At 44.3% G+C, this 19,686-nt stretch overlaps 2 protein-coding genes across 2 annotated transcripts in view; one reads left to right on the top strand and one right to left on the bottom strand.

The window, feature by feature from the left end:
* LOC126271993 (mitoguardin) overlaps nt 1-19,686 on the top strand; it is a 1,260,603-nt gene that overhangs the window by 771,829 nt on the left and 469,088 nt on the right. The gene's annotated exons all lie outside the window — the stretch shown is intronic.
* LOC126271994 (protein unzipped) overlaps nt 11,489-19,686 on the bottom strand; it is a 102,288-nt gene continuing 94,090 nt past the window's right edge. The window contains exon 5 of the mRNA XM_049974477.1: nt 11,489-14,194. Within this exon, the coding sequence (XP_049830434.1) occupies nt 13,642-14,194 (553 nt within the window). The 3' untranslated portion in view covers nt 11,489-13,641. The remainder of the gene's footprint in view (nt 14,195-19,686) is intronic.

Below are 19,686 nucleotides of genomic sequence, written 5' to 3'. Positions count from 1 at the left end.
CAACAACTGCGCAAGCTTATCTTCCTGTCTGCAGTGCGCAGCTCGGTGTCAACTCGTCCATTCGTGACGAGGCTTCAAACCAGACTGCAATGTGGAATGCTTCAGCGTATTGCATGCCTATCTTCTTTGCATCATTTCATTGTTATTATATATATAGCCGAAGCGAGAACAACACTGGGTTACTGTACGTCTTCAATTTGGTCTGCAGGTCAGCATAGTGTGTACATATCTGAGCTTTTTGGTTAGCTTATTCGCATTCTGATGCCACCTAGTCTGTTGTTCATTTTGATACCTGTAAATTTTGTTAAGAATGTGTCTCTTGCTTTTTACTTCTAGTGGCTGAAAGTCCCTTTTATTTGCGTGAAATAAAGAAAAAAACTCTAATATTTCGACAGTAAACATCTTTGGTGAGAATACATTAACTCTTACGAAAGTTGCAACAACTGCAAAGAATGGCCAGAATGAATCAAAACGCGAACAGTATACAAATTGGTGACCAGTAGTGAGTAATTAAGCTTATACGTGAATCCAGTAGCGCCCTCTCTTGTGGAACCAGGAAGGTCAATGTTAAGCCACGCTCAGCCGCAAAAGGGCCGTTAGATGACGCGGAAATGTCAGAGTAAATGCCAGTGTGCCTCAGAGGGCGCAATGAGTTCTAACGAGGTGGAATAACAGGTTGCCAGGGCACGAATTTATCGCACCATGGTATTTCGGCTAGTACAGAGCAGCACTTTTACGGCGGTGATACGTGTGTAGAACTAATGAGTACATTGGGGTCGTCCGTAGCAACAAAGGAGCATAGATGTTACAAAAACGAACTTGTTTATAATGTGATTAAAGCAATGGGTGACTTCCACCTTGCTGCTCGATCGTTATGTACTTTACTACAGATTAGCAGCCAGCTGTCCGCTTCGAGGTTGCGATTCCGTCAGCTCCCAGTGTTCAGATATCTCAAACGCCTGAGACTGCAGTGCACCCATGCACGCCCTCGTGAATGTACGGTGTGGCAAAATGTTGCTTATCTGGACGATGCTCGCTTCCACGGCCTCTATTTGTATTTCTTTGCTTCATTTTGTTTTGAACGTCCATGTACTTTCCAGTAGCCGAACGCAGTGTGTCGCATATGAATACATCAACTTAATAATATATAGTTAGTAAATGAACTTTTATGTTTTATGGCTATCTTAAACAGCTGCTGAATTGAATATATCTAGAGGAGCACAAAAGAAAAATATGTTGCTACAGTAGTTATTACTAAGTGCTAAAAAGAAGTCTGTTCCCTTTCTTTTCAGAAAACCACATTAGTTCGCATATCAGCTTCTTTTCTACTATTATTTGTCCTTATCCAATATTCTTTCATTCTCATCCTTTCAGTCTTATTCACTCTTCTGTCCTTGCCATTTTTTTCTGCGCCTAATTCTGTCCTGGGCACCTACTGTAATTTGAAAGTCTCTGTTTTTTAACTTCTTAGTGCTGAGCTTTATAGTTTATGAATGGAAAGTTTGTGTTAGTGGCCATTGCAACGTCCTAGTAACAAGTAAGCTAAAATACAGTGGTCCTGAGTACTATTTATGTTTGAAACTAACTGAAACCTGCCCAGTATTCAGAAAACTCGATGTCACTAACCTAAAAAAATGAGAAGAAAAACCACTGGAATGTGAGTGTATGTCGCTGCTGAATATAGACCTAGTGCAACATCGAAGAACATCTTGATATCACTGTTTCATTGTGACAAGTAAACTATAACTTATTCTAGACAGTATACTATATTTGCATATTACAACGTATTCTGAACACATTCTAATCCTAAATTACGAAAGTGAAACAGAAATTTACTACTTGCTACAACCTATCCGTCTGGCAATACGTCCACTCTGCCTTCCAAATTTAATTTTGGTCTTCATTACAATAATTACGCCTCCCACACCTGTCCATTCCCTGATCCAATTATGTTCTCCTTACGCAAACAGATGACTGTCACGTCTTCCACCGGATATTAACCACTCATATAAGGGATGCCATAAGTATATGAACTTGTGTTGACTCGAGTTTAATTTGTTATCAGTGAGATATCAGCTTTCTGTATTGAGAATACCAACAAAATCTGGTGACTTCCGTAGGACACCTAGATCCATAATCTGATCAGACGTGCATTTTTTCCTTTTTCAGAGTTACCATATTGTATTTCCATTAGCAAAAGATGTCACGTGCAGAAGTGCATACCTAACCTACGGTAGTTATTCTGCTTTTTAGCTTACACAGAACGGAAATGAACCCTCTAGGAATATAAAAGTACGTGCTTTTCAAAATTAAAACACGGCTCTTGTCGAAATGCCAGTGCGCTGCTCGTGGTCCAGTGGCTAGCGTTGCTATCTCCGGATCACGGGGTCCCGGGTTCGATCCCCGGCCGGGTTGGGGATTTTCTCCGCCCAGAGACTGTGTGCTTGTGTTGTCTGTCATCATCCTTCCATCATCATTAATGAAAAGTGGCGTGACTGGACTGCATTCAGATTAGGAATGTATACGGGCGCTGATGACGGCGCAATTGAGCTCCCCACAAACCAAACATCACCATCCTCAAAATGCCACCATTTGCTATCGGTTGAGACGTAGTGAGAGAATCGAAACATTGCCTCATATCGCTGAAGAAAATCCATACGGTAGACGTTTTCTGTGTCATCACAGTACGAAGAGTGAAAAACAAGTTGGACATAGTGAGAAACATTAGCGATATGTCTTAGTGATTTTTGTCAGTTAGTCTTCGTTGACCTCTGCCTTTCCAATCTCGAAAACTGCCACTGCTGTCCTGGAACCACCAGAAAAATTCCTAGTGAGTTATCGTTAATTTCACAAATACAGGGAAGTAAACTGTGCTGCTTCAAAGAGTATTTTTTCTGCTCTTTTACACATGCCTGTTATGCCTTTGTGGTTATTGTTTGTTGTCAGGAACCAGAGTTGCCACTTGCTGTCAGGGAAAAAGATAAATGTCGGATGCAACATTATTGTGAAACGTCATGAGACAGTTTGCAGATGGTGCTGTTGCGTGCACGAATGTGTCACTGCTGAGTGACTGGAGGAGGAGGAGGAGGAGGAATTTAGTGTTTAACGTCCCGTCGACAACGAGGTCATTAGAGACGGAGCACAAGCTCGGATTAGGGAAGGAAGTCGGCCGTGCCCTTTTATAGGAACCATCCCGGCATTTGCCTGAAGTGATCTAGGGAAATCACGGAAAACCTAAATCAGAATGGCCGGACGCGGGAGTGAACCGTCGTCCTCCCGAATGCGAGTCCAGTGTGCTAACCACTGCGCCACCTCGTTCGGTGAGTGACTGAAGGCGGGTGAATAATATAATTTCTACTTGACGCGGTGAATTACAATTTCTTTAAGATATGGATAATCGGAAGTTACAGCATATACTTAACAGAAACATTCTTGTAAGTCTCGAATAAGATACTGGTGTGCTGATTGATTCACGTTGGTCAAACATCTAGGAGTAAAGTGAAATGACATTAAATGATACGAACGCATAAAATCGATTTTCGGGAAGGTGAATAGTCTATCTAGCTTTTTTAGGGGGTGAGGGATTTTGGGTAAGGGTAGCCCACCTACAAACAGAATGCTAAGGTGACGCATTCTGGAGTAGTGGTCTAGTGTTCCGGATCCTCACCAAATCGGATTAGATGAAAACAACGAAGAAATGTAGGAGCATGCTGCTATATTTGTTACCCGCCGATTTGATCAGTGCAAGAGTTTGAGCGTTTTTACCGGTTCACTGTCGATATTTCACCTTAATTGTTGTTACGAAGATATAATCGTTCTTGTAATCTCAGTGTTCGGTAAGGTCGATGAAATGAGTATTATTTTTCGGACAAGAAATAAACAATAAAGTAGAAAGTTCCAACAATAAATGAAATGTTTTGCATATGATATTTGGTTAGCAGAGGCACAAATTGAAATAAAGGCACACAAATAGATAATTTCAAATACGAGTAGAGAAAATCCGTAGATGCACATTGTTCTCTTTGCTTCGCTGTGTTGTAGACCATCAAAAGGATTCTCGACTAGTGTGGATGGTATTGCAGACTCCTTGACACAAAGAGACAATTAAAGAAGCATGATGCTGACATATCAAGTTGAGTCGACGTGAATTGTGCAAATAATCCATCTATTAAAAATTGATATGACTATCAAAGATTCAGTACTAAACATTTTTTGAGCTTCTCCCGTAAATTCCCAGTACGACGAGGACCAGCTTGCGTACTGAAAGTGAAAGAACAAAATGCGAACATGATTTACAACGCTCTTTCAGAGGGACAACGGTATCCAGACCCAGGCAATGGGCACTGCAACACTTGTCTTTCAGAATATTATGACACACAGTAAACATTATGACTACCTATCTCCTGTAGAAGTGAACACACGAGATAACAACGATGGCACATGACGCAGTACGACAATGCAAAATACATACTGAGGATAGAAAGAAGTCATTTGGTACACGCCGTGTGTAGCTAAGTAGAGCGCTGTTCTATTGAGCAATCTTAAAGGACAGATCATGATGGTGGGTTCGAATATGACGACAGCACTGCCCGTCGCACATTACTGTAAATAACACACTGTAACGAAACTAAAATTACTTCGTAAGTGCAATGTTTTACCACTTTCTTGGGACTTAATAGAGGTATTAGTATATAAAACTATACAGCGTTTTCAGGACAACTGCTGTCATCTACTATCTCCAGGTTCCAAACATACGACTTTCCATCTTGTGGTTCACCGCTTCATTTCTCTTCCATAATCTTAATGAGATGTTCAGACAGACGATCCGACAAATCGCTTTCGGTAATGGTGCAATTTCGGTCTAATCGGTAGCAAAACTACACAAAAATTCGTGCGCGTTCTTGTCTGTGGTCAAAATTTCAGATATTTTTCTCATGTAGCTACATACCCAAAAATGACAAGGTTTTTATAAAATTAGTCAGAATACTATTCGATGGTAAAGATGAACAAAAGATTTGAGCGAAATAATGTTTACAGAATGATCTGCAAGCACCGTGAAAAATTATATGTAGCTCACGTGGGCAGACCTGTGGCAACTAGATTGGTTCAATTTGAGAAGCTAGAGCCATTATACATTTAACTTCTGATATGGTTGTTCTGAATTTAGGCGAGCATCTAGAGCTCTGGCGGTATCTATTGGCGCCCAAGAACCGTAGAATTACTAATTTCACTCCACGACTAAGTGCAGCTACATTTCACGCAGAAAGCGGTTCAACATGCTGTTAGGTGAGTGATCGGAAGTGTCGTGTTGGTGAAATTAGAAATAACAGGAGATCACAAAATCATTAGAGACGGAGCACAAGCTTAGTGTGTGTGTGTGTGTGTGTGTGTGTGTGTGTGTGTGTGTGTGTGTGTGTGAGGGGGGGGGGGGGGGGGAGGTTATCTCTGTCTTCGAGCGAACTGCCTCGCCTACCCACCTACTTAGAGAAACTACGGAAAACCAAGATCTGGATGACCGACGTCGATTTGCTTCTCGAATGCGAGTCCACTGTCCTTACTTCGCCCAGTTACAAATATGAGTCTCGAGGACATGACACTGAACGATAGCAGCTCCGTATACAGTATGGCGTATATGAACGTAAAGACCAGCTGTGTGGATCGACTAGATGGAAGATTATGCTTTCCTTCGTAATGGCGTCAGTGATTGCTACAACATACGCCGGAAATTAACCAGACAACTTCGGGACCCAAATCACAGTTTTAGCAGTGCGTTTCTCCACAGACACTTGTGCTAGCCCAGTATATGAATCAGCGCACGCCAAGAAAGTCGACAGTAAATTGGTACCTGGCTACTACCTCCAACCTCAAATGAGCGTTCTATACAACCAGCCACTCCACGACAGAAACTCTGACACAGCTTCTCCAGATATGTCGCACACCTCAAGGAATAAGGCACACATTGATTGTTGATGAAATTCAAAGGTACAGAGCTAGATCCTACCATTAGTAGAGCTCATAGTTGGATACAAGGAGGGTTGGACTACATGGAACTCTCTTAACCCACTTCGGTCTATATTGATAGATACAACGAAATCGATACAACTCTGGTACCCATGACGTTTCAGCAGCTTGCGAATATTATGCGACACAGACAGTTGAACATAATTACGTACATGTCCTCTATGCAATGTTCCTGGAAAGTCTCTTTTTTCTGCACTAAAAGTGCGTGAAGCTATGGTCATACATTACTTGGAGTTAATTAATTATAAAATGCTTATTGCAATATGTCCTATCTCTCCATCCTCCCCGAAGAATGTTCGTAATAAATACAGGTCGAAATAAAAACTTCGTTCCTGTCGGTGTGAACTAGTTCTACAAGTTGCGTCCAGAACCGTTCTGAATTATCTGTAGTTTGTTAGAGTGGTAAGTAAATCTCATATAGGTGCTGGCTTCATTCTTTATAACCCAAGAGATTTTCATCTGAGAGACCCATCTGAAGAGAGATGTTGGCGAACTGAGACTCACCGCAAGAAGTGATGTAAAGGAAAGAAGCAGCCCCGGCCATTTCACGACCTACTCTATAGTAGGCTTCGGAACTGAGGAACACTCGCAAAGTACGAAGCAAAATTGTATAAGATAATCGACCAAGTGTGTTGGTACAGAAGGGTGTTATAACCAGAGAGCTCTGATAACGGACAAAATAGAGGGCTATTGCAGGCAACAGGCATACGGAGGAAGATGTCGCTGTACTTTTGTATACAATGCCCATTCGCTCCATCGAGGTCAACTTATAACTGCCACACGGTCTGGCCACCGCATTAATGCTGAGAGTTGTGGACAGAAATGTATCAGGTATGATTCCCCCTGGTTCTGTAATCTGGATTGCTGATCTACATCTCTGGACTGCTGATCTACATCTCCATGGATACTCTGCAAATCACATTTAAGTGCCTGGCAGAAGGGTTCACCGAACCACCTTCACAATTCTCTATTATTCCACCCTGGTATAGTGCGCGGAAAGAACTAACACCTATATCTTTCCGTAACGAGCTTTGATTTCTCTTATTTTACCACGGTGATCGTTTCTTCCTATGTAGCTCGGCGTCAACAAAATATTTTCGCATTCGGAGGAAACAGGATTGGAATTTCGTGAGAAGATTCCTCCGCAACGGAAAACGCCATTGTCTTAATGATGATCATCCCAAATCCTGTATCATTTCTGTGACACTCTCTCCCCTATTTCGCGATAATACAAGACGTGCTGCCTTTCTTTGACCTTTTTCGATGTATTCCATCAATCCCATCTGGTAAGGATCCCACACCGCGCAGCAGTATTCTAAAAGAGGACGGACAAACGTGGTGTTGGCAGTCTCATTAGTAGATCTGTTACATTTTGTAAGTGTCCTGCCAATAAAACGCAATCTTTGGATAGCCTTCCCCACAACATTTTCTATGTGTTCTTTTCAATTTAAGTTGTTCGTAATTGTAATTCCTAGGTATTTAGTTGAATTTATGGCCTTTAGATGTGACTGATTTATCATGTAATCAAAGTTTAACGAATTCCTTTTAGCACTCATACGGATGACCTCACAATTTTCGTTGTTTAGTGTCAACTGCCAATTTTCGCACAATACAGATATATTTTCTAAATCGTTTTGCAATTTGTTTTGATCTTCTGATGACTTTATTAGACGATAAACGACAGCGTCATCTGCAAACAACCGACGAGGGCTGCTCAGATTGTCTCCCAATTCGTTTATTTAGATAAGGAACAGCAAAGGGCCTGTAACAATATCTTGGGGAACGCCAGAAATCACTTCTGTTTTACTCGATGGCTTTCCGTTAATTACTACATACTGTGACCTCTCTGATAGGAAATCACGAATCCAGTCACATAACTGAGGCGATATTCCATAAGCATGCAATTTCACTGCAAGACCCTTGTGTGGTACAGTGTCAAAAGCCTTCCGGAAATCGAGAAATGCGGAATCAATTTGATATCCCTTGTCAATAGCACTCAACACTTCATGTGAGGAAAGAGCTAGTTGTGTTTCATAAGAACGGTGTTTTCTAAATCTGTGTTGACTGTGTGTCAAAAATGTTCAAATGTGTGTGAATTCCTAAGGGACCTAACTGCTGAGGTCATCGGACCCTAGACTTACACACTACTTAGAGTAACTTAAACTAACTTATGCTAAGAACAACACACACACACACACCGATGCCCGAGGGAGGACTAGAATCTCCGGCGGGAGGGACTGCGCAATCCGTGATATGGCGCCTCAAACCGCGCGGCCACTGTGTGTCAGTTTTCTTCGAGGTAATTCATAATGTTCGAACGCAATATATGTTCCAAAATCCTGCTGCATATCGACTTTAATGATATGGGCCTGTAATTTAGTGGGTTACCCTTACTACCTCTCTTAAATATTGGTGTGACGTGTGCAACTTTCCACTCTTGGGTACGGATCTTTCTTCGAGCGAACGGTTGCATATAATTGTCAAGTATGGAGCTATTGCATCAGCATACTCTGAAAGGAACCTAGTTGGTATACAGTCTGTACCAGAAAACTTGAAGAAGTGATTTAAGTTGCTGCACTACTCCGAGGATATCTACTTCTCCGTTACTCATGTTGGCAGCTCTCATTGATTCTGGAATATTTACTTCGTCTTCTTTTGTGAATGCATTTCGGAATGCTGCGTCTGCTATCGCGCAGAGGAGGCATGATTGTGTCTTGCTGCTAGCATACTTCACATACAACAAGAATGTCTTTGGATTTTCTGCTAGGTTTCGAGAAAAAGTTTCGTTGTGGAAAGTATTACAAGCTTCACGCATTGAAGTCCGCGCTAAATTTCGAGCTTCTGTAAAAGATCGTCAATCTTGGAGATTTTGCGTCTGTTTAAATTTGGCCTGTTATTTTCGTTGATTCAGCAACAGTGTCCTAACTTGTTTTGTGTTCCAAAGAGGATAAGCTCCGTCGTTTGTTAATTTATTTGGTATCAATCTCTCAATTGCTGCCGATACTATTTCTTTGAATTCAAGCCACACCTGGTCAGCACTTATATTGTTAATTTGGAAGGAGTGGAGGTTGTCTCCCAGGAAGGTGTAAAGTGAATTTTTCGTTTATTTTTGGATGATTTGGGGGTTACAATATTCAATCTCGCTGCGTCAGCCCTGCATTCACTAATCCGTGTAACCTTTATGATGCTTGTTATTAACACAGGATTATTTGTTGCTAAGAGGTCAAGTGTGTTTTCACAACCGTTTATTGTTTGCGTGGGCTCATGAACTAACTGCTCGAAATAATTTTTAGAGAATCCGTTGAGCAGAACCAAATGTCGAAATGCCAGTGCGCTGCTCGTGGTCCAGTGGCTAGCGTTGCTATCTCCGGATCACGGGGTCCCGGGTTCGATCCCCGGCCGGGTTGGGGATTTTCTCCGCCCAGAGACTGTGTGCTTGTGTTGTCATCATCCTTAATGACGAACGTCGCTCTTCATATCGCTGAAGAAAATCCATACGGTAGACGTTTTCTGTGTCATCACAGTACGAAGAGTGAAAAACAAGTTGGACATAGTGAGAAACATTAGCGGAACCCAAAACCCAACCACCCTATGGCACAAGTCGAGGAATCTGCAGCCTACACGATCGCAGAACTGTCTGAGCCTCTGATTCAGTTCCTCCACTCGGCTCTGTACCAAAATCCACAATCGGTCCTGCCGACTAAGCTGCTTTCATCTCGCAAGCAAGACTGGCAGCCTTGACAACTTCTGTTAGCTGCTCGAAACCAGAGAGAATCTCTTCCGATCGAAAGTGACTCACATCATTGGTACCAATGTGAGCCACCACCTGCAGCTGGCTGCACCCTATGCTCCCCATGACATCCGGAATAACCCATTCCATGTGAGGAATGACTCCACCCTGAATGCACACAGAGTGCACACTGGCTTTCTTCCCATTCTTGGCAGCCATGTCCCATATCCCTAAAGGACGTCATAACGCGCCTAACGCTGGAGCTCCCAACTATCAATAATCCCACCCTCTATGATTCCCCGGATTTTGAATGCTGAGAGATTTCCTCTGAAACACGACAGGCGACGGCATGTGGCTGACCGACAGTGTCAGCCACAGACAGCACCTGGAATCTGTTTGTCAGACTAACCGGGGAGGCCGTATGTGCAGTCCCCTGGGAAGTCCTTCACTGCTTGCTATGCACCGTGGCGACCTCCTACTCAACAACAGGTGATGGTGTCAATCGGGCTGGCCACTGGTGAGCACTGATCGGGGAACTCTGGCGTGCTGGACGTCCGTTGGATCCCCACAGCTGGCCCACAGTGGTGCCCATCTACTACAGCTTCAAGCTATGTAGCTGAAGTCAACACAGCCTGGAGCTGAGAGCGAAGTGTCACCAACTTGGCTGGCATCTACACACAACACAACAATCACAGTCCCCATCCATACTAAATATCGTGGAACCTGCACTACCTAGACAAACGGACTAGCGGCACGTGCTGCGGATTTCTACCATAGACGCGAAACTAAATAATTCGCCCTCGAATAAGTGTTACAAAATCGGTTTACTTTCCGAAGCAAACGAAAACGCGAGAACTGTGTTTATTACACTCAAGAAACTAAACTACCAAAGTACGCAGCTGATATTATACAATTAGCTTCTGTTTAGGATCTCATAAAAGTCGGTTACTTCCCTGTTGCTGCGTCTGTCTCGGCCGGTTACTGCTTAAAATGTGCTTAGGCAGAACGTAGTGCGCCCGGAAATTCTCTGACAGAGAATAGTGCTAAGATGACACTTTTCGTATATAACATATAGTGTAGTCAATTCTTCACCTGTTTTCACCGAATGTAAATTACTCGGACTAACGAGTATTAATAACTGAATGAAATGACTCCTTGATTTTGATATAGAGTAGCCAAATATTGAATAAAGGTTGAATATAGACATAAGCGAAATAATACTCGCATTTTACATCCACCATCTAGTATTAAAACTATTGTGAAACGTGTGAATAAGCTTGAAGTTATCTCATCACTACTTCTCTGTATGCTTTTACGCCACCGAAAAGATTTTTTCCTCCGTTGTGGTCTATACGTGACATTTTCATTACGTTTACAAGCGGTATTCTGCAAGAGCACATCGTTTATGGTGGCAATATTTCGGTATGAAATATCCAGTTTTAAAATTTTCTGCGAAATCAATGAGCTGGGCGCCAAACATCCGCGTTGCTGACACTAACATTTTACTTTTACAGTTTATAAACATACTATGATGCCTTTATGGCAAATTACATTTTTTTAACACACCATTTACAAAATATTTTACAACCTTCGTTTCCCTTTCCACTGTTTCTGAACACTTAAAGATCCTTTTCATGATTTAAAATGTTCATATTTTCGAACTTCTGCACTCCTTTATATTAGAAAAGTATGTGGTTATAATTAGTAGGATGATGTAAGTAAAGTAAAGTCTCCACATAATTATATTTATAGTTTATCATGGCAGTTTGGATAAATATTACAATTTTGTTATAGACATAATTTCAACTGGCCAAATCTTATTTTTTTGTAACATGTACTTATTTGGAAATTTGGAACATCACAATGACTTAAGAATATTTTCTTTATAATGTTCAGAAAAAATGTCAACATGAGAGATGCAACAGAAGGAGTAGCAAATTACAGTTAACAGTGAAAATGGCGGCACATGCCAAAAAGCTGCATCTCTAGGAATTTGTATACTATTTCTTGGTACAGATATTTCAATACATAGGAACATGGACTACATACCTATTCACAAAATAAAGGTTAGAATGTTTTGTACTACAGCACTGCAATAGATGCACATCACTGAAATTATTTGTTGTCCTTGAAAATATAAACATGTATCATAAAATATGTTTCGAAATTTTATCAAGTGGAGAGACTCCTATTCATTTAACTGATCTCCTTAGAGGATACTTATCATACGAGCGTCCCTTAACCAACTTTGCAGTACAAAATATATCACACAATTACTGGACAGCCTGGCCTTGCACACAGACGTTTACAATACAGCAGTTAATGTTGGACAGCTTCTCTCCAGGCTGGTCTTTTTCGCAGCACTGGCAGACTTGTGTAGACGTGACTCAGTTTCTCGAAGCAGATTACAAGTATGTTATCAACCAGACTATTTTGGAATATTGTAATAGTTAAGCACATAACAGGTGTAGACAGAGTTTGCTGTTCTGCAGAACGTTCCTTTACTTACTATAAGCAACAACACAGCAGATATAATAAATAAATGCAGGATAAGCCAAGACGGATTCATCACCACGATTTATAGTAATTAAGACTTTGTTTAGATGCGTTAGGCCGCTATCAGACCAACGAGAGTGATTAGTGGGTAATATAGCATTATAAGCATGGAAGTATGCCAATGTAACCGTTTGTGGGCGCAAGATAAAGAGGTGGGGCAGGTGGAGAGTCTCGTATAATTTTAAAGACGATCACTGTGCTCGAGTATCTGGCCAGCTACACTCTTGGCAAGAATATGCGATTGTATTTCGCTTCTATAGCATAGAATAGTAACTCCCACGTTACCTACACGTCGAATTCAGAATTTTCGCGAAAAGGCTTTAGTGGCGTTGGAGCCTCCCGGCTCGTACAGTGGTGCACCTGCAAGAGAACACGCACTGCATGCACGCTCCTCGCTGTCCACTCCCTGCCTACAGTCTTCAGCTTATTCTATATATTTATTTACACAAGCTATGTACACAATGTAATTATATTACAATCTGGGTGAATGGAGGACAACAACATCAAGTAGCGAAATGTACTCCTCTCAATTCGACCCGCGTCATCTGCATCCCAGATTTGCTTTTTTTATACTCCGCAATAAATATTCGCGTTGTTCCGAATCCACTCGAAACTTTTTTTTGCTTTTGATGATAAGCGAAATTTTACCGCCTCTACGTTTGTCACTAGTTTAGTGTGGAACCCCGAATTTTCAGCCCCGTGCACTACGTAAGGCGCTGAATTAGACTAGCTCAAATTTTTTGTGTATTCGTTTCCTGAGCTGTGTCTCCGAAAATGTTTTCCTTAGCGAAACTGTTTGAAGGCGTCACCGGCGGAAAGGAGGACAAGTATTGATTCAGCGGGCGTGTGACGCAGCAGAAATCCCCGCGTCATTGATTTAAACCTTTGGAGACGCAGATGCCGGCGTAGGGGATACGCGTGGGAGGCAAGGAGCACCTCGTTAAGGCGTAGAGGATGCCGCGAAGTTGCGGAGCGAGCTCGAAAAGTTTTAAGGCCCCGAGGACAGTAGAAGGAAAGGCGGACGCGTCACTAGAGATGATTGTAGTCGCACGGTGCACGTATATGAGTGGCGACACAGCTATTCAGGTGAGGCTGCGCCTAGAGAACGGGGCCGGTCTGGGATCACTAAAGAGACGCGGGCGGCAGCGGACGCCCAGCCGCCGGGAATGTATCGACCCGAGTAAGCCTATCGCTCGAGGGCGCCGGCAGCAGGTACGTCGGAAGGGAAGGAAAGTGTCGGAGAAAAGGGAAGAGAGAGAGAGAGAGAGAGAGAGAGAGAGAGAGAGAGAGAGAGAGAGAGGTGCGAGTGGAGGCGAGCGGTCCCGGAGAGGCGCCTATGTCGCTACTCGCTGCAGGGCGACGGCTGCCGTCGCGACGACCAAGACGACGCTAGCGGCGCAGGACCCAGCGGCGCTGCCTCCATCACCGTTGGAGGTCCCCTCCGCGCCGCGTCCCTTCTTGGCGCCCTCGGGCTCCTCCTCTTTCTTGAGCGACGACTGCGCGCCGCCGGCGGTTCCCTCGTCCGAAGGCCACTTGGCCACTTCGTTGTCCGCGGAGCCCTCCGGATCGTCCGGCTTGGGCTTCTTGCCCTTCTTCTCCGGCGCCGGGGTCGTCGTCGTGGTGGTTGTAGTGGTCGTGGTGGTGCTGGTGGTGGTCGTGGTGGTGGTAGGCACCAGGCTGTTGTTGGCCAGGAAGTAGACGTCGCCGAACTCTGCCCGCACGTCGCGCAGCTCGATGTCGCTCAACACACCCTGCAGCGGCCGCGCCAGCGTCTCGCCGTCGCTGTACGACGCCACCAGTGTCGCCTCGTACGGCGTCTCCTCCTCCGTCAGGTTGCCCAGCAGCGTCACGTTCACAGCCGTGCCCGGCTCCAGCTCGTACTCGGCGCTGCGGGCAAACGACACCGGCGCACACTCAACACCACGCCATTGCAAATCGACAACAGAGCCTTACCAAAATGGGTTCAAATGGCTCTGAGCACTACGGGACTTAACTTCTGAGGTCATCAGTCCCCTAGAACTTAGAACTAATTAAACCTAACTAAGCTAAGGACATCACACACATCCATGCCCGTAGCAGGATTCGAACCTGCGACCGTACCGGTCGTGCGTTTCCAGACTGTAGCGTCTAGAACCGCTCGGCCAGAGCCTTACCCCAAGCGATATCGAGTACACAAAAACGGTAACTGATTTAACATTGAAACACTCTTTGCTGACTCATATGCCCAACTCTATCAGAGACAGCAAAGGACTTGGAAGAGCTGCTGAACGGAATGGACATCAACAAAAGCAAAACAAGCATAATGGAATGTAGTCGAATTAAGTCGGGTGATGCTGAGGGAATTAGATTAGGAAATGAGACACTTAAAGTACTAAAGGTGTTTTGCTATTTGGGGAGCAAAATAACTGATGATGGTCAAAGTAGAAAGGATATAAAATGTAGACTGACAATGGCAAGGAAAGCGTTTCTGAAGAAGAGAAATTCGTTAACATCGAGTATAGATTTAAATGTCTGGAACTCGTTTCTGAAAGTATTTGTATTGAGTGTAGCCTTGTATGGAAGTGAAACATGGACGATAACTAGTTTGGACAAGAAGAGAATAGAAGCTTTCGAAATGTGGTGCTACAGAAGAATGCTGAGGATTAGATGGGTAGATCACGTAACTAATGAGGACAACAGAGCCTTACAGGTTACTGAAGCGATATCGATTGCCAAAAACGATAACTGATTTAACATTGAAACACTCTTTGCTGACTCATGTGCCCAACTCTATCAGAGACAGCAAAGGACGCTCAGTAGCGCGGTACGGGCTTTTGTTGAAGTTTCGAGAACATACCTTCACTGAGGAGTCAAGCAGTATATTGCTCCTTCCTACGTATATCTCGCGAAGAGACCATGAGGATAAAATCAGAGAGATTAGAGCCCACACAGAGGCATACCGACAATCCTTCTTTCCACGAACAATACGAGGCTGGAATAGAGGAGAGAACCGATAGAGGTACTCGAGGTACCCTCCGCCACACACCGTCAGGTGGCTTTCGGAGTGTGGATGTAGATGTAGATGAGGAGGTATTGAATAGAATTGGGGAGAAGAGGAGTTTGTTGCACAACTTGACAAGAAGAAGGGACCGGTTCGTAGGAGATGTTCTGAGGCATCAAGGGATCACAAATTTAGCATTGGAGGCCAGCATGGACGGTAAAAATCGTAGAGGGAGACCAAGAGATGAATACACCAAGCAGATTAAGAAGGATGTAGGTTGCAGTAAGTACTGGGAGATGAAGAAGCTTGCACAGGATAGAGTAGCATGGGGAGCTTCATCAAACCAGTCTCAGGACTGAAGACAACAACAACAACATGCCCAATAACTGAAATTAAATACTGCACTTCCCATAGATGCACAGCCAGTGAATATTTCACTTAGAGCTTCACAATCTTCTTTCGATTCCCAATAATTTTTAGGGTTTCGTATCTCAGCTGGTAAAAATAGAAACCTTACAGGAGCACTTTGACGCCCATCTGTGTGCCTATCTGTCCGTCTGTCAAGACACGCAGTGAAGCGCCAAAGAAACTGATGTATGAATGCCTATTCAAATACAGAGATATGTAAACAGGTAGAATACGACGCTGCGGTTGGCAAAGCCTATATAAGACAACAAGTGTTTTGTGCAGTTGTTAGATCGGTTACTGCTTCCACAATGGCAAGTTATTATTTAAGTGAGTCTCATCGTGTCGGGTCACAGCGTCTCCGAGGTAGCTATGAAGAGCGGATTTTCCCGTGCGCCCATTTCAAGGGTGTGCCGTGAATATGAGTAATCTGGCAAAACATCAAGTCTCCGACATCGCTGCGGCCGTAAAAAGATACCGCAAGAATGGAATCGACGACACTGAAGAGCATCGTTCGTGAAGAGAAATGCAACCTTTCCGCAAATTGCTGCAGATTTAAATGCTGATCATCAACAAGTGTCAGCGCGCGAACCATTCAACGAAACATCATCGATATGGGCTTTCGGAGCCGAAGGCCCACTCGTGTACCATTGATGACTGCACTGCACTGCACAAAGCTTTAGCGTCGCATGGGCCCGTCACCACCGACATTGGACTGTTGACGACTCGAAACATGTTGCCTGGTGGGACTAGTTTCGTTTCAAATTGTATGGAGTGGATATGGAGACAGCCTCATGAATCCATGGGCCCTGCATGTCAGCAGGGGACTGTTCAAGCTGGTGGAGCCTCTGTAATAGTGTGGGGCGTGTGCAATCGGAGTGATATGGGGCCCTGATACGTCTCTGACAGGTGACACGTACATAAGCATCCCGTCTGACCACCTTCATCCATTCTTGCGCATTGTGGATTCCGACGAACTTGGACAATTCCAGCAGGACAATACGACATCCGACACTGCTAAAGAGTGGCTGCAAGAACGCTCTTCTGAGTTAAAACACTTCCGCTGGCCACCAAACGCCTCAGAAATGAACATTATTGGCATTTCTGGGATGCATTGCAACGTGCTGTTCAGAAGAGATCTCTATCTCCTCGTACTCGTACGGATTTATGGACAGCCCTGCAGGATGCAATTATTTCCAGCACTGCTTCAGACATTAGCCTAGTCCGTGCCACGTCGTATTGCGGCACTTCTGCGCGCCCGCGGGGACCCTACACGGTATTAGTCAGGTGTACCAGTTTCTTTGGTTCTTCAGTGTATTTTTCTCAGGACCAGGTGAGAGGTGTCAAGTTGACATTTATGTCATGTACTAAGTAAAGTCTCTTGTCCCTCGACGCTGTAAAAAGTCTTAAGCTTCTTAATCAATGCACTGAAAATTTAATTCATGTATTCTGATACTTGCACACTACCTATTCAAGACCTGTAGATAAACTTTCTATATACTTGTCGGGCCCCATGGTCTATCGGTAAAGCGTTTGTCTGGAAACCGAGAGGCCGCGATATCGAATGTTCTTTCTCCTCTCAACGATGTGAGCAGTCGTCAGACATAACACATTGTTCAGATTCCATGTCCCCTTTATCCGGTTGGATAATTGCAGTAGGTTAGGCAAATGCAAGTCGCCGAAGTGGCGCCTAATAGAGAGAGACTTGCACTAGACCATTGAGCTACACGAACAACTCGATATGACTGTGAAGGAGACAGAGTGTGGGGAACACTGCAGAATAGATCAGAGGAAGGTAGGAAGAGGAGTTGGCTGCCTCTGTGTGCTGTCTGGCGTTCCTGGCGCCAACAGGTTGCAGCGCGGCTCTTGCATTGCATTGCATTGTTGATGCGCCAAGAGGCGTGAAGTGCAAAGCGACACTCGGACGTTGCCAAGGTCACCGCGTCGCTTCGTAGCCGTTATAGTTGGTGCGCGGCTAGCCAGCGGAAGAGCTAACTGGTACGTGACTCTCTTCATCATTCAGTTATGGAGAGTGGATTTTGGCAACCTAGAATTGAAAGAGACGCCTAAAAATGAGGAAGGAGGCGTAAGGCACACAAATAAATTGCACTGTAAAACAAGATGGAGGACATTGCGAAAGCTTCCGCGGCCAGGATCAGTTGACATAAAAGTTTTCTGAGTGTCGTACTGCTTCATAGTGTCCAGTAAACCCAGAAAAAGGCCACAGTAACCGTTGGCCGTAATGTTGGTTTCTCGAATATAGCGTTTTACATTGTGCGCGGCACTAAGTTAGACTTATGTTAAGATGAAGGGTAGTTACATTTTCAGATAGTGGACCCAGCTTAGAAACCTGTGGGGCAGGGAAAGTGATAAAAGGAGACAGCTGATCACACACCCACATATATATTGTTCTACAAGTAAAATTAAAGAAAAAAAGTGCACAGAAACATAGGTATGCAAATGTTTAGTTACGGAATTACGGCTAATAAAAGATTTTGCCTAAAATTTAGCAACTGTACCGGGACAGACATATTGTCTTCGAGCTATATAGCAATTGTTTATGAGTTGTAACTGGTTATTTCAGTCACATCTGTGAGAAGATATATACGTGATGAAGATCGTTTTCGACCGTAGGAGATCATCCACACATCTCGATTCACTGGTTACAGTGTAACATCTCACATTCGCTGTCGTGGAAAGGCGCTTACATACGGCAGTTGTGTACGGGTAACGCCGGTCGGTCTGACCGAGCGGTTCTAGGCGCTACAGTCTGGATCTGGAACCGCTACGGTCGCAGGTTCGAATCCTGCCTCGGGCATGGATGTGTGTGATGTCCTTAGGTTAGTTAGGTGTAAGTAGTTCTAAGTTCTAGGGGACTGATGACCTCAGAAGTTAAGTCCCATAATGCTCAGAGCCATTTGAACAATTTTTTTATACGGGTAACAATAAAAAGTGAGAGAAAACATCGGGAAACCTGATACGACTGGTGGTCTCCAATAGAATAATTATCACTCTTCATGTATGCATCTTCCGAGATTGTGAGATGCTAGCTGTCGAAGGTCGATTGCGATCTGCAGGAAGTTGGCACCGCGGCGACTACAGACGTTATCAGAATACATAAAACGTATTCACAGTTGCGAATACCGACAACCGTTAACTGTATAATGGATTGACAACAACCAAAATTTGTGCCGCATCGGGAATCGAACCCGGATACAAGGCTGACAACATCTAGATATTTGGGGGTGACCGCAAGCCCACTCGCGATAAGCGGGAAATCCGGGTTTGGTTCCCGGTACGGCTCAAATTTTCACTGTCGTCATTCCATTATACAGCTGACAGTTGTCGCAACGACGAATACGTCTCACTTTGGTTTTAGATGAGTATGAATGAATTCTTCAGTTGTATTTAAAAGTCTTACGGACATCGACTGTCACCTGTCGAGATGTATTATGGCGGTGACCCCGTCTTACGAATGACTGTCCGGTTTTTTCATAGAGGAGCTTGAAAATGGTGTATTGAGGGATTCATTCATACTCAAATAAAAAATAATTATCAAGTTTCCAGCAACTGTATTTCATCGCTCACACGCGTGAGCTTGAGAGGTCGGCTAGAGTTGCTGGCAATGTTGAACCGTAAAGAGACGTCCAGAGGGGACAGGAAATGGTGGACAGCAATGATAGGACGAGAGATATCAGCTCTGGCGACGCCGACGTCTGCGCAGCGCCTAGCGAGCTGGCGGCCGGGGGCGCTCGATACGGAAACGTAGTCACGCTCGACAGAGCAGCGCAGCGACTCAGCAAACACCTGCTCTGGGCGGCCGCACTCACTCCGAGAGCCAGGCTGCCGTGCTTTGCCTACCCTCCACGGGGGCACGCCACCTCCTAGGCACGTCGCCAACTATAGGCGTCACCGCGGCGCCAACTCGCACCTCTGCCAACATATGCGCGACCTTTCTTTTTTAGTGTGTGGTTCGTTTTCTGTCAGTACTGCA

Source organism: Schistocerca gregaria, chromosome 5 (assembly GCF_023897955.1).
Source record: "Schistocerca gregaria isolate iqSchGreg1 chromosome 5, iqSchGreg1.2, whole genome shotgun sequence".
Lineage (NCBI taxonomy): Eukaryota > Metazoa > Arthropoda > Insecta > Orthoptera > Acrididae > Schistocerca > Schistocerca gregaria.
This window is presented reverse-complemented; position numbering and strand designations above follow the sequence as displayed.